Source organism: Eublepharis macularius, chromosome 18 (genome assembly GCF_028583425.1).
Source record: "Eublepharis macularius isolate TG4126 chromosome 18, MPM_Emac_v1.0, whole genome shotgun sequence".
In the NCBI taxonomy this organism is placed as follows: Eukaryota; Metazoa; Chordata; class Lepidosauria; order Squamata; family Eublepharidae; genus Eublepharis; species Eublepharis macularius.
The window spans coordinates 2,779,748-2,793,186 of NC_072807.1; the positions used below are offsets into that span (position 1 = coordinate 2,779,748).

The window sequence follows — 13,439 nt, forward strand, 5'->3', positions numbered from 1 at the left end:
GGCCGGCTCTGGCCACGCCTTTGAGCCGAGGCTTCGTGCGCGCTCCGCGAAGGAAGACAAGGAGCAGGCGCGGCGGCGACGAGCGGGGCGTCTCCTTGGCAGGCTGCCTGGGGGCGGAGCGGGGCCGGGGAAGGCGCAAGAGCCGCCTGTCGCCCTCGGCCGGTCGGCCTCATGTCCAGCCTGCAGCGGCCCGTGGCGTCTTCCCAGGCGCAGCCTGTCGCCTTGACCGCGGAGCAAGCGAAAGGTGAGCGGGCGGGCGCCCTGCAGCTCCCGGGGCCGGGCTGGGTGGCCTGCCCCCGGGAGCTGCACGGCTGCGCTGCGCTGCGTGGGCAGCGCGGAGGCGGCGGGGGAATTGGGGGGCCGGGGCGCATTTGGCAGGGCTGGCCGGGCAGGCGGAGTCTTGCCGGGAAAGCGCCGCTCGGTCATGCCGGGGGTGCTGTGCCAGGACTGCGGGGGGCGCTCTGGCGGCGCTGCCCGCCCTCCGGGACCCAGAGCGGCGCTGCAGGTGAAGCCACGTCGGTAGGTGTGCAAATGTCGCTTGACGAGATGGGCGGTTTGCCGGCCCGGCCCACCTGGGCAGCTGCCTGGATCACCCGGGGACCTGGGATGCTGGGCCGCCGCCTGAGCCGGCCAGGCCCCGCTGGTGCTCTGCGTCGAAATACACTCTTAGGGGAAGACGGTTTGTCCGTTCAGTGGCCCTGGCGGGGCACCGCCTGCGCCGCTAGTGTGTGTGCACGCGGTTGTTGAAAGAAAAGTGCCTTTTGCCCTTTTCTCTCTCTGGGGCATCTTTTCCTGTGGGTTCTGTAAAGTTCCAGCACCGTCAGAATGCAAGAGGAGCCATTTTGTGCCAGACTCCAGCATCCCAGGGCCAAGAGTGGCCAGTTAGGTGCCCCAGGGAACCCCACAAGCGGGGCACAGGCAGCAGCCTTCCCCTCTTCTCTGGCATCTCACAATTTAGAGGCCTTCCTCATGGGGACCAGGAAATCCAGTTTGACTGTCATGGTTAGCAACAGACGCATTCTCCTTTTGCTCCTGTCCCAACCCCCTCCACCCCGTGGCCATCTCTGTATCATGTTACAAGGAGTTCCCCGAGTTCCACCATCTGTGAAGTCCCACTTCTTTTTCTGTATCTCAAAGTGCTGCCTGCCAGTTTCATAAGGTAACTCTGAGTTCTGGCATTATAAAAGAGGAGGGAAAAAATGGATCTACTCACTCTGCCTGTAGCTGGGCAACTGGCCAGAGTGTGCACCCTGAAAATACTCCTATGGTAGTCTTTTGATCTTTTGAGAGCCAGTTTGGTGTAGTGGTTAAGAGTGCCAAGACACTAATCTGGAGATCTGGGTTTGATTCCTCACTCCTCTGCTTGAAGCCAGCTGGGTGACCTTGGGGCAGTCACAGCTCTCTCAGAGCTCCCTCAACCCTACCCACCTCACAGGGTGATTATTGTGAGGATAATATAATACACTTTGTAAAGCACTCAGAGTGGGCGTTAAGTTGTCCTGAAGAGCGGTATATAAATCAGATATCATCATCTTTGGCAGATGATTTATGATGAGGATCCCCTGAAGTCAGAAAATTGGAACCAACAGTTCTATCAAACTGGGCGTTGCCTAGTATTCCAGGGAGCCACTGCATGGTTTGTACTGGGCTGCAGAAGACTATTCTGTGAAATTAAGAACAATCTTATTCTTCTCCCTTTTCCCAGGAATATGACTTTGTCTTCTCAGGAGCCCTGACCTTTGAGGAAGTCTATTTCCAGGTTGCTTGGGCATGACTTAGTGTGCAGTGCTTGCGCTGGGCAATGGATGGGCTTGGGGCCCTGAGTCTCATTCTCTGCCCTAGCGCCGAAGCAGGAGCCGTGCTTCTTTCCCCTCCTGGGGTGCGTTGTGTCCACAGCTCACAGGTCTGTGGCTGCTTGCAGGGATAAAAAATTGTGAACATTAGTCCACGCGGATTCCAAAAACAAGAACAAAATTAGGACCAGCCAGATGGACACAAAAACATTGTGCAAGCTTTTGAACTCAGTAGAGCTCTTCATCAACATTTTGAAAAGATAAGAGGTGTGGGAAGTAGATTTTTCAGGCATGATGTTATAACCTGATCGCGCCAACATGCTCGGTTAAATGCACGGAGGCAAATAGCTTCACTTTATCGCTGGCGTTGGGTTGCAGCACTTTCTCTGGGAAGAATCAGTTGTTTGATGGCCTCTGCTCTTTGTTCTCTCACTGGAAATTTAAAGGCCTGCTAAAGTCCTCCCAGATCCGCTCTAATGCTGGCTGAGACATGCACCTCTCTTGGAGGATGAGAACAGAAGAAAGCACCTGGTAGTCTTTATATTTACCTTATTCGCGTTAAATGGATGCCTGATGAGTCTCTCCCCCCCCCCGCTTTCTCCCTTAGTGGTCCTGGCAGAAGTGATCAAGGCGTTCGGAGTACCGGAAAATGCCCAGCGCCTGGAGGAAGCGAGGGAGAACGCTGGCAATGACATGGGCAAGATGTTACAGTTCCTGCTGCCCGTGGCCACTCAGGTCCAGCAGGATGTGATCAAAGCCTATGGCTTCAGTAACGATGGGGAAGGTTTGTCTCAAGTGTAGAATTACCTAAAAGGGGAAGGGGGTGCTGCAGATCTCTGTCCCTGTGTGGGTGATGCGTTGCATTGGGAGTGAGGGTGTGGCAGGCAACGGCAGGGGGCACCCCATTTCTCAGGCTAGCCAACAGAGGTGCTCTTGCAGATCCTGACTGGCGGTTCCCACTAATCTCCTCTTTGTGACATTCCTTCTCCCAGGATCACCCTTTTGTGGAGCTCCGTGGAAGGGGGGAGTCAGGAAAGTCCTACCCCATTGTTAGAGGACTTAATCTGGATCCAAGCAGATGCTTTTCATCTTCTCCCCTGGGTAGCAACAGAGTAGAGGGCATGGTGATGTGTCTAGACCTTGTTCCAAGGGGTTTTCTTCTTTCTTTCTTAGGAGTCCTTAAGTTTGCCCGCTTGATAAAATCTTATGAATCTCAGGACCCGGAGATTGCCAACATGTCAGGGAAGCTGAAATCCATGTTTCTCCCTCCGATGACGCTGCCCCCACATGGGGCTGGAAATGGGGGCCTGGCAGCATCCTGAAGCCCTCAGCCATCTCTCTGGCCCCTGTTAGTGTCCTGGCAAGCACGTTAGTTGCCTGGATTCTGGGACGTTTCTCGGTGCAATGAGAGATGTTTTGTGATTTCCGTACACTCTCTTGACTCTGCCCTTTCTGTGAATTTCTTTTCTGCAGGACAAAGTTTCGGTGTAAATATTTTTTTGGTCATTTTTTTTGGCTGAGTCTGTGTCAAAGTTCACCGCAGTGGGGAGCCATTTTAGGGGCACATAAGATGGAAGTATTGCTTCGTTCTCTGTAATCTCATCCTGCAACCCTAATAAATGCTGAGACTTTATATACATGCACATGGATGGATATATAAAAAATGTAATTTATAACAATTGAGTACTGACTGGAATTTATTGAGGGGTGTCAGAATTGAAAAGATACTTTCCTGTACTCAATATACAGGAGTTCTGTGGTGCCTTGAAGGCTAGCACTATTTCAACAAGTCTACCAAAACTTAGACAATTTTACTCCACCATGAAACTGTTCATCTTTACGGTGCAAAACTCTGTGCTGTGACTAACGTGCTTCCCCCTCCAAAATTATTTCCCTCACTCATTACTACAGAGCTGTGGAGGGGAAGAATTAAGAATATTCATCTTATTTTTGGTTTCTTTAGTCCATGTTTGTATGACCTTTTTTCTTGCTGGGTCCTAAGGTGTCTCGGGGTGCTGCAGAATTTCAAAGTAAATAAAGCATAATGTGTTGTAATGGCTGTTGCGCACATGAAGCTGTCTTAGATTAAATCGGACCGCTGGTGCAGCCAGGTCAGTACAGTCTCCCCCAGTTGCTTTCAGTTCTAGGGTTTTTCACACCACCTACTTAACCTTTTAAATGAAAATGCTGAGGATTGGGCCACGGATGTTGGGAGTTCCCTTGCCCCTTCTTATACTTTCTCAGCATGACCTGCCTCACAGGGTTGTTGTGCGACTACAGTGGAGGAGAGGAGAATGATGTAAGCTGTGTAGAATGCGCATCTATGATTGAATGTAAGTTGACTATGTAATGGCATTTGCTAATGACCACCTTGGTCATGGGTTTGGGCTCTTCAAGAAACCTGATGCATATATTGCTCAAGACCTGCTTGTTTATACCTGATTTCTCCCCAATGGGGACTGAAAGTACTTTACAACATAATTCTCCTACACTGTCTCCTACACTCCTACACTGTGAAGTAAGTTAGGCTTGGAGAGTGACTAGCCCAAAGTCACCCCAAGAATCTGCATGTCAGAGCAGGGGTTCCATTTCTGGTCTCCCAAATCCTAGTTTGACACCATGTTATTCTACAGAAATGTAAAGTTTTCATGCCTTTGGCCTCCTTTTGCAAGAATGAAAGAAAATGCTTAGGTAAATAACATTGAAAATTCAGGGCGGGAAGATTCCTTCATAGGAGAGGTCAGAGCAAGACAAGCCAATGTGGAATATTCAGAAGTGGGGGTTCCATCGCTCTTGCCACTCTTGGCTAGGGAGGAAGTGGATTTCCAACAGCACCAAGGAATCTTAGACTTGTAGAATACAGGTTGAGATTATAGATTCACAAGACAATGAAAATTGCTTACAGATTCATATGGTTTCAGCCACTTCAGATAAGGCATCTTACAGGAGAATTATGATGGAAAAGAATTTATTTCCCTTGGCAGAACTACTATTTCATTTGCATCTATTTTAAAAAGTGTGTCTATCTTTGGTGTCAGTTTTAGGGCGAACAGAATCCTTCCCAGGAGACAAGCATTGATCAATGTTCAACTGCATAGCCATCAATTTTGCAAAGAAGGCAGGCATTTATTTCCTCAGAGAAGAGATAATCCCTTGTATGTAGTTAATACAGGCTAAAATGGCACCCCCTGTGCCATTTTTGCTTGAAAAGATTGCAACTATAGTTCTCTCTATCATTTTTCATTACTTGCTTTTAAGAATGATTTATGCTGCTGTTATTAAATGATGGCTTTGTGATTGCTAAAATTGGGTGGGTTGTATTCGTTGGCTAGTTTTACTTTTTGTTCACTGCCTTGTAGGTGTCTGGAGATACAATTTTTTAAAAAAATAAATGTAAATATATGGGCTCACCCAGTTCAGAGTGCCAGAGCGGGGGTCACATAACAGTGCTCCTCTATATAATATCTTTCCCTGATAAAGCAAACTAGCAGCCAGGAACAAGGATTTTTTGTTTGTTTCTTCATGAAGTACCAAGTTACATGTGACTTACATTTGCAACTGACATGCCAGATGTGTAATTTGGTCCTAGAATGATTCTCCTCTGCTTCTTGACCTGACTGTACCATCTCCTTGCATGAAGTGGCAAATGCATGCTAACCCCCCGTTGACAACTAGCCCCAATGTTTCCACTGGCTCAGCAACTCACTGAGATCAAACTGACTTGGATTTACTCTGCTCTTTTAGCAGATGGCCACCCTCTGAGCAGTCCTCTTTGCTAACTAGACTCAAAGCATTGTATTCAACCCTGAAAAATAGCGCTTTGGTAAAAAACGATAATACGTTGCAAAATGACCTGGTTCCTGCTACGGTGGCAGTGCTGAAGAACTCTTCCTCATATTCCTGCTCAAAACAATGCTTTAAATGCACTGGGAGACCCCGATGTGATTGTTCCTTTTGAGACGGGGGATTCATCCCCTTTCAAGCCAGTGATTCCTCAAGAACCGTATGTTATAGTTGAGAAGATTATTGTTAATCATATTCAACCTGATCAGACTTCAAGCTTGGATGTGGCTCTGGATGCATCACTTTCAATGGAGGCCAAGGACACAAAGGTTGCCCGTTTGCTGGTTTTTCATCTTCACCAAATTAGGCAGCTTGTCCCCTATCCTTCTTCCCACGACTTAGCTATGGTGGTCCATGCGATGGTCACCTCCAGCTTTGGACCACTGTAACTTGCTCTATACAGGGCTACCCTTGAGACTGACCTGGAAACTGCAACTGGTCCAGAATGCAGTGGCGCGGTAGTGAGCTTTAAAGAGGTAGATTGGGGCTGCCTGATCTAAAACTATATTATGCAGCTGCCTGTTTAGTTTGGTTAAAGGATTAGATAAAGTTAAAGAATAGACTCCTGGAATTAGAGGGACATGACCTAAGATATGGGTGGCATGGATACCTGTGGTATGATAAGATTAAAGTAAATGCAGATTTTAAGAACCATATTATACGTCAAGCCCTGATACGAATTTGGAATAAATTCAAGGCAAGAATAACAACAAAAACACCATTATGGCTTTCACCACATGAGGCGTTATTTAGAAGAGCAATAGTACATAAAGATAAGTGGTTAACGTATTACAATCTAATTTATCACAAGAGGAAATAAAAATGCATTCTAGAGAGGAATTGAAAGAATGGTTTTAATTGTCAGTGGTTTGCATATATGCAACTATCAGAAAGGTTTTTAAATAACCTTAAAATGTATGGTATGGAGGAAACAACTAGTACATTTGAAAAAGAGTTATGTATAAAGGAAGATCACTTAATATCTAGGATGTATAAATTTATGTTAAAAATTGAACTGGAAGAGGAACAAGTGAATGACTATATGATTAAATGGGCTAAAATTTTTGGATATAATATCCATTTGGAGTAATGGTAGAAAATGTGGAATTTTGGTCTAAAATTTACATTATGTTATAATTTGAAAGAGAATTTCTACAAAATGAAGTATAGGTAGTACATGACCCCACAAAAATTAGCTAAGATGTTTAATGGGGTGTCAGATGTTGGAAGTGTCAAAAAAATGAAGGTTCTTTCTACCATATGTGGTGGACCTGCCCTGTTGCTAAAAAGTATTGGAAGCAAATACATCTAACAGTGCAAAAAATATTAAAGAGTAAATTACAATTAAAGCCAGAGATGTGCCTATTGAGTTTAGTGGATATTTCAATAGAAAATGAATTTGGAATTTTGATTAGATATATGGCAACGGCCGCAAGAATAATTTATGCACAATATTGGAAATCGAATAAACTTCCAACAGTATATGATTGGCTAGTGAAGATGTTGGAGATTGCGGACATGGCAAAATTAACGGAATTGCTGAGGGACAAAACAACAGCCAGTTTTGTGAAGATCTGGAAACCTTTCATGAACTTTCTGTATGCAAAAGAGACGTCAGAGCTAATGATCTTGGATTTGAAAATTAAGAGTTATAAGGTTGGCAACAAATGATAGGTATGATAGGCTGAAGTATGGGGGATAAAAAATGCAGATATCTTCGCAGTAGAGTCAAAGTTATATGTTTAGTTAAGATATGGGTAATACAGAAGAGTTGCTGATTAAGTAATGACCTTAAAGAAATTCTGTAAAATGTCAAAATGGTATGTCTCCCTCTATGTTTTCATGTATTTTTTGTTTCTATGTTTCTGTTTTTTTATGTGAACTTTTGTTTGTCATTTGTTGCAATAAAATAAACAGAATGCAGCGGCATGGGTTCTTACTGGGACCCCATGTAGAGCCCAATACACCAGGGGATCCATCAGCTGCACTGGCTTTTGGGTGAATTCCAGATCAAGGTCAAGATCTTGGTTATGACCTTCAAAGCCCTAAACAAACTGAGATCCACATATCTGTGGGACCCTATGCTTCCTGGAGGGACCTGCATTCCCCTGGTCAGCATTTGCTGGTTGTTCCTAAAAGATGTCTGCTTGACCTCAACCAGAGCCACAGCCTTTTCGACTCTGGTGCCAGCCTGGTAAAACCCTAATTCAGCTGAGACCCAGGCCCTGCAAGACCTGTTACAATTCCGCAGGGCCTGTAAGACACAGATGTTCTGCCAGGCTTATCGCTGAAACAAAAAGAAGGGGAAGGCAGCAACTACAATACCAAAAGAATTATGAAAATATGATATATATGCTTATAGTAATGACAATACAATTGAATAAACAGCATATGTGAAAATTAATCAAAGATATGAGTCATATATACAAGTCGTATATACAAAAATTCAGTGAGTCATATATACAAAAATTCAAAGGTTAGAGACCAAAAGCCGAATATATCCAGACAAATTAATGGCAAAACACAATACAGTCAGTACATGGAAGTAATTTACAAAGTGCCAGGACCAATATCAATGTAAAGTCAAAGTAAGCTGGTTCAGACCACAAATATGTAGTATATACTTATAAAGGAAAAGGGTTGGTAATCAGTTCATGTGTACAAACAATGTCCGTATGTGGGCAATACGCTGAGTAGCTAGACACCAAAAACTCCTATGAAAGGGCCAACGGGCTCATGCTTGCATATTTCATATTCCCATTTCACAGGTCATTGCTTCCTCAGGGCGGTAACCAGGTGCCACACACAGGGAAAAAAAGATTGAAGTCTTAAACCAAACAGACACACAAATTCACAGCCTCAATGGGAGCAGTCCGGCAGCACAACTGCCGCGTTCTCTATTATGCGTTTCCATCTGCATTAGTAGATCTAGTTCCTCTGTCTTGTTGCCCAAGCTTTGGGCATCGGTATATCGGCACCAGCAGCCCTGCAACATTCCCCCCCTTTGACCTGGCCTTCCCAGGTGGGCCTCTGCTGTTTGCTCTCCTTCTTCCCAAATGTCTCCATTCCGCTGCGATGTCAGTTTAAAGCCCTCCCACGGAATGGCCCCAGATCTCTTCCAAAGAGCTTCTCCCTTTCTTTGACAGGTGGAGTCCCTCGCGGGCAAGCAGGCCGTCTTCAGGAAAATATAAGCCATGGTCCCATTATCCAAATCACTCCTGCCAGCACCATAAATGCAGCCAGTGGTTCACCTCCACAATCTTCTGTTCCCATTGCACTCCTCTTCCTCTGACTGGAAAGGCGCAACACACCCAATGGACTCGCATGGCAGAGTGGGGATTCTGCCTGCGGTCCCTCCGATGCTAGACCTGCACTCTAACCACCGAACCACCCTTCAACTTAGGTAAGGCACAAGGGAGGGAAGGCAGCACCGTGTAGACAAATTTTGGAAGCTAAGCAGGGTCAGTACTTGGTAGACCCAGCAGGGGAAGGCGCTGGCAAACCACCTCTCCTTCTCACTTGCCTTGAAAATACCTTGTTTGGGATTGCCCGCAGTTAGCTGCAGCTTGATGACCAAATACTGTCCCCCGCCCCCCACAGTTTAAAGCAAGCGGGAGGCAGGCTTTTCAACCAAGAACAATCTGGGGTTGAGGAACACTTTGAAGTGTACTCCTAACTTCCTAAGAACTCCTTCCTGAGAGTCAGCCCGATGAATAGACCTGTGTAGGATTCTGAGTAGACCTGCTTTCCCTTTTCCAGTCACAGAATTGTAATGCTGTGTGGAGTTCAGTCCTCAGCGTCTTTTGGATGCATCACAATACGATCCCTTGTTTATTAATTAATTTCATTTTTTACCATTTGGCTTGGTCCTAATAAAAGGTATCTTTTGGCTTTTGCTTTGTACTAGCGAGGCGACTTTCTTTCCTTGGAGGGGCCTTCACAGTTTCACCTGCATAAATAAATGGTTTCAAATAGAAGCACGTTTGTGCTTCGTTTGGGTATATTATGCTCTGATAAGAACTGGGTCTGCAAGAGAGGTGGCCTGTGAGGAAAAAAGGGAGCAAAATCCAGACTTTGGGCACCCTTCAGGGAGAGACCAGAAGCACTCTCGGAGGGGTCCGGCTAGCGGAGGCCTGGCGGGCCAGCAGGTCTTGCTCTCGGCCTTCAGCTGTCACTTGCTCCAGGATCCACCAGGGAGGGCCCCAGCGGAAGGTGGCCGGGGCGGGGAGAACGCCAAGTCCCTCCCCTGGTTACCTGCTCCCCTCAGGTCGCCAAGCCTCTCCCCTCCCAAAGCTCTCCTGGGTGTCGATTAACTGCGGCTTGGCGGGGAGGGGGGACATTTGCAAAGGGAGAGAATGGAGTCTTTTGTAGCAGGCCGGGCCATGTGAGGTGGGGCTGCCTTCCTGCTTCCACCCTCCCTATGCTGCCACAGAAGAGGCTGGTTGCTCGGGCAGGTAAACGGAACTCTTTTGGCTTCGATTCGGATGTGCTGCAGGGAAAGGTTTGCCTGCTCTGGCCTGCGCTTGGCCTCTCTTGCATTCTTTCCCTGCATTAAGAACTGCAGGGGAGGAAAAAATCCGAAGAAACCCTTCCCGTTCTCCCTTTGAGGAATGTTGATTATGTCAAAGCAAAGAGGCAGGGATTTTTTTTTGCACTTCTGGTCTCCAAAGGTGTGTGTGTGGGCGGGTGGGTAGCTAAATTTTCTAAAGCAGTAGATGTATCATGCAAGTCTTTGAAAATTCATTTTCAGTGTGATTAACGGGAGGTTATTCATTTTTCACATTGTGAGATGGTTTTATGAAATGATGAATTAAATTGGTGGAGGGGGGGAGATACAGAGGAAGTTAGTAGCTGCTAAATTGATTATTGGCCGCGGGGACTATGGAAGAATAAAAAGAAACCTTGACTGGAGTACAGTGTGGAATGTGACAATGTGAAAATTAACATGTAACTTAGAGGTGGAGAGATACCGTCTTGAATAGTTAAAGGACTGGTGAAATTTTATGATCTTGGCATGTAAATACCCCAGGAAAATCCACAATAATAGTTATTGTCAATGTATCGAGGATTTTTATAATAGATTGCAATATATATCATTGCCATATAGAAATGTATATAATTTTCTATATAGTGTCATCTCATGCGGAATTCAAAACTATTACAAACCCCCCCTGCAAAGAGCTTTGTATATTCCTGGCAACCTTAGATGATCCCTTCCTAATGGAATTTAATAGTGTCCACATTGTTTCTGTTCTTTTCTTTGTTTTTCCCAGAAGGGCTGCGGGCCACGGAGTCCTGCCTACTCAGGCTTTCTTAGCGGGGGGTCCTGATGCCATCCTGCAGGTATGTTTTGCCCAAGTGAGGGTGCCCAGCTCTTGCTTAGGGCATTAGGGAACAGAACCCTTCATGAGGAGGTGGGAGAGAAGCAAACCAGAAACTCTAAGGGAACTGAGCTCAGGAGTTTTATTAGCCAGAGGGAGTGACGATGACTGGGGCAGGGGGGGAGTGGGGTAGGGTAGGAAGTTAAACTGCACCAGGAACAAGCCAGGTTGAGTGGCTGGTGTGGCACTGCAGGGCCGACTTAGCTGGATGGCCCTGCAACGCAGACGGAGCTACAGGGGCTTGGCTCAGAAGCCTTCAAAGGCAGTGGCCCTCTGGCAGCTTTCCCGGTAAGCTAAATGGCCAGTCTGCCCCTGGATGGTAGATTCAATAAAGTTGATTTGGGGGCACCTCCACTTAAGAAGAGAGTGTGGCCATGCTTTATTCTTCTGTTTGATCATTTCTGTAGCCACCCAAGGGTTAGGCAGGCAGCTGCATTGTCTGGGAGGACTGTTAATGGTTCACACTTAAGCAGCAGAGTCCTTTGGCTGTTCTTCTGGTCCTGCTCTCCTTGTGCCACTGAGAGCAACTGCTCTCTCTCTCTCTCTCACATACACACACACACACACACACACACACACAGAAACTGATGTCTCGGGCTAATACCATCTTGATATAGGGTTGCCAGCCTCCAGGTAGTGGCTGGAGATCTCCCGGAATTACAACTGGTCTCCAGGCCATAGAGATCAGTTCACCTGGAGAAAATGGCTACTTTTGGGGTGGACTCTATGGAATTCTGCCATGCCAAGGTCCTTTCCCTCCCCAAACCCCTCTTTCTCCAGGTTTCACCCCCCAGATCTCCAGGAATTTCCCAACTTGGAGCTGGCAACCCTATCTTGATACACTTGAAGTCTTATGACTAGTGTTTAATTTTAGGATTTGACGGGATAAAAGGTGAGCCATTCTGGAAGGCCATGTAGCTACATGAATGGAATCCTTGTGATACCTTTAATTAGGCCCAATCAAATTAACATTATGCAAACTTTTGAGCTCACCAGAACTCTTCACCTGACTGGATGTTACAAAATTTAAAAAGCTTACCGGGGCGTTGTGTGTGGATTTTTCACGTGGCCATAAGCAGACGTGTTCAGAGGTGGTGGCTACAGCATCCCATCTACCTTCACCTGTGTTGCTTCTTGGTTGTGCTTAATTCTTGAAATGCAACGGTGTCCAGATTTCATAGGGCACCAGTTTGTTGTGCTGTGGACTGGGGTTTCCTCCTCCACTGCTGAAAAGAAAATATAGCTGCTGGATTAGAGTTTGAAGCAGGTTGGAGTGATAAGGGTGGGTGATAAAGCCCTTGAGACCAATATTTGAATGGTCTTATACAGGGCTTTTTTTCTGGGAAAAGAGGTGGTGGAACTCAGTGGGTTGCCCTCCGAGAAAATGGTCACATGGCCAGTGGCCCCGCCCCCTGATCTCCAGACAGAGGGGAGTTTAGTCAGCGGTGCGGAGGGCAATCTCAACTCCCCTCTGTCTGGAGATCAGGGGGCGGGGCCACTGGCCATGTGACCATTTTCAAGAGGTTCCGGAACTCCGTTCCCCTGCGTTCCCGCTGAAAAAAAGCCCTGGTCTTATAAACACAAGCAGTAATGAGTGTCTGCTGGTTGCCTCTCTCAAAAGAAGCCCTGTTCGTATTTCATTTTGCAAATGGGTCCATTCTCCCAGAAAAAAACAGCTGAGCATATGCTTTGCTTGAAGAAGGTCCCTGGCTTCCCTATGTATTAGCATTTGTTTCATTTATAGTCTGCCTTTCTCACTGGGATCCAGAGCTGATTACAAATATAAGAACTATTCTGTCAACCAGTAAGCAAATTTCAAAGTATTGAATTGAACAGCAAAGATAACTATTAAAGATAACTATTAAAACAGAATAATGCAGTGGGGTTGAGTAGAGTACAGGTATGAGAAAGACTTTTCAGTCAGTCAGCAAGTAAAGTACAAAATATATAATAAAAACTTAAAAGCAAACATTGGCCAATTTTACAGGACAAAATAATGCAGCAGGACTGGGACAGCAGGATTGGAAGAATAACACAATTTTAAAAATGTCTAAGGCAACAAAACCAGTTGGTGTAAGTAATATTACACTACACTAGCGTGGTTAGTGAGTTGAACTGGGATCTGGGAGAATCTGGATCGAATCCCCACGGACTCTTGCTGGGGGACCTTCATCCAGTCTCCCACTCTCAACCTAACTTACTTGTTTATCTAATTAGATTTATAGTCCGCTCACCCTGTGAATGGGCTCAGAGCGGATCACAACCACATTTCATAGATGAAAACACGGTAGCATAAAATGTAAAACATCAATATACTTACCTCACAGGGCTGTTGTAAGGATAAAAGGGAGGGGAGAAGAATTTTGTAAGCCACCTTGAGTCCCCCTTGTTGGGAAAGGTAGGGTATAAATGAAGTAAATAA

At 46.1% G+C, this 13,439-nt stretch overlaps 2 protein-coding genes across 2 annotated transcripts in view; both read left to right on the plus strand.

Annotated features, from left to right (window-relative positions):
- Window positions 1–43: 43 nt before the first annotated feature.
- Window positions 44–3,472, plus strand: C18H12orf57 (chromosome 18 C12orf57 homolog). The gene is made up of 3 exons (XM_055002836.1): window positions 44–244; window positions 2,401–2,577; window positions 2,967–3,472. Exons 1-3 carry the CDS (start codon window positions 172–174, stop codon window positions 3,113–3,115), a joined length of 399 nt encoding a protein of 132 aa, XP_054858811.1. The 5' UTR covers window positions 44–171; the 3' UTR covers window positions 3,116–3,472.
- Window positions 3,473–9,974: 6,502 nt separating this feature from the next.
- Window positions 9,975–13,439, plus strand: part of PTPN6 (protein tyrosine phosphatase non-receptor type 6) — a 45,194-nt gene continuing 41,729 nt past the window's right edge. Inside the window, exons 1-2 of the mRNA XM_055002803.1 lie at window positions 9,975–10,090; window positions 10,910–10,979. Of these exons, the coding sequence (XP_054858778.1) occupies window positions 10,966–10,979 (14 nt within the window). The 5' untranslated portion in view covers window positions 9,975–10,090; window positions 10,910–10,965. The remainder of the gene's footprint in view (window positions 10,091–10,909; window positions 10,980–13,439) is intronic.

Bases quoted from the DNA above. Each gene is read 5' to 3' on its own strand.
- C18H12orf57 (XM_055002836.1), top strand. From the start codon at position 172: ATGTCCAGCCTGCAGCGGCCCGTGGCGTCTTCCCAGGCGCAGCCTGTC. The intron at 245-2,400 runs GTGAGCGGGCGG...TTTCTCCCTTAG, and splicing joins GACCGCGGAGCAAGCGAAAG to TGGTCCTGGCAGAAGTGATC. The intron at 2,578-2,966 runs GTTTGTCTCAAG...TTTCTTTCTTAG, and splicing joins CTTCAGTAACGATGGGGAAG to GAGTCCTTAAGTTTGCCCGC.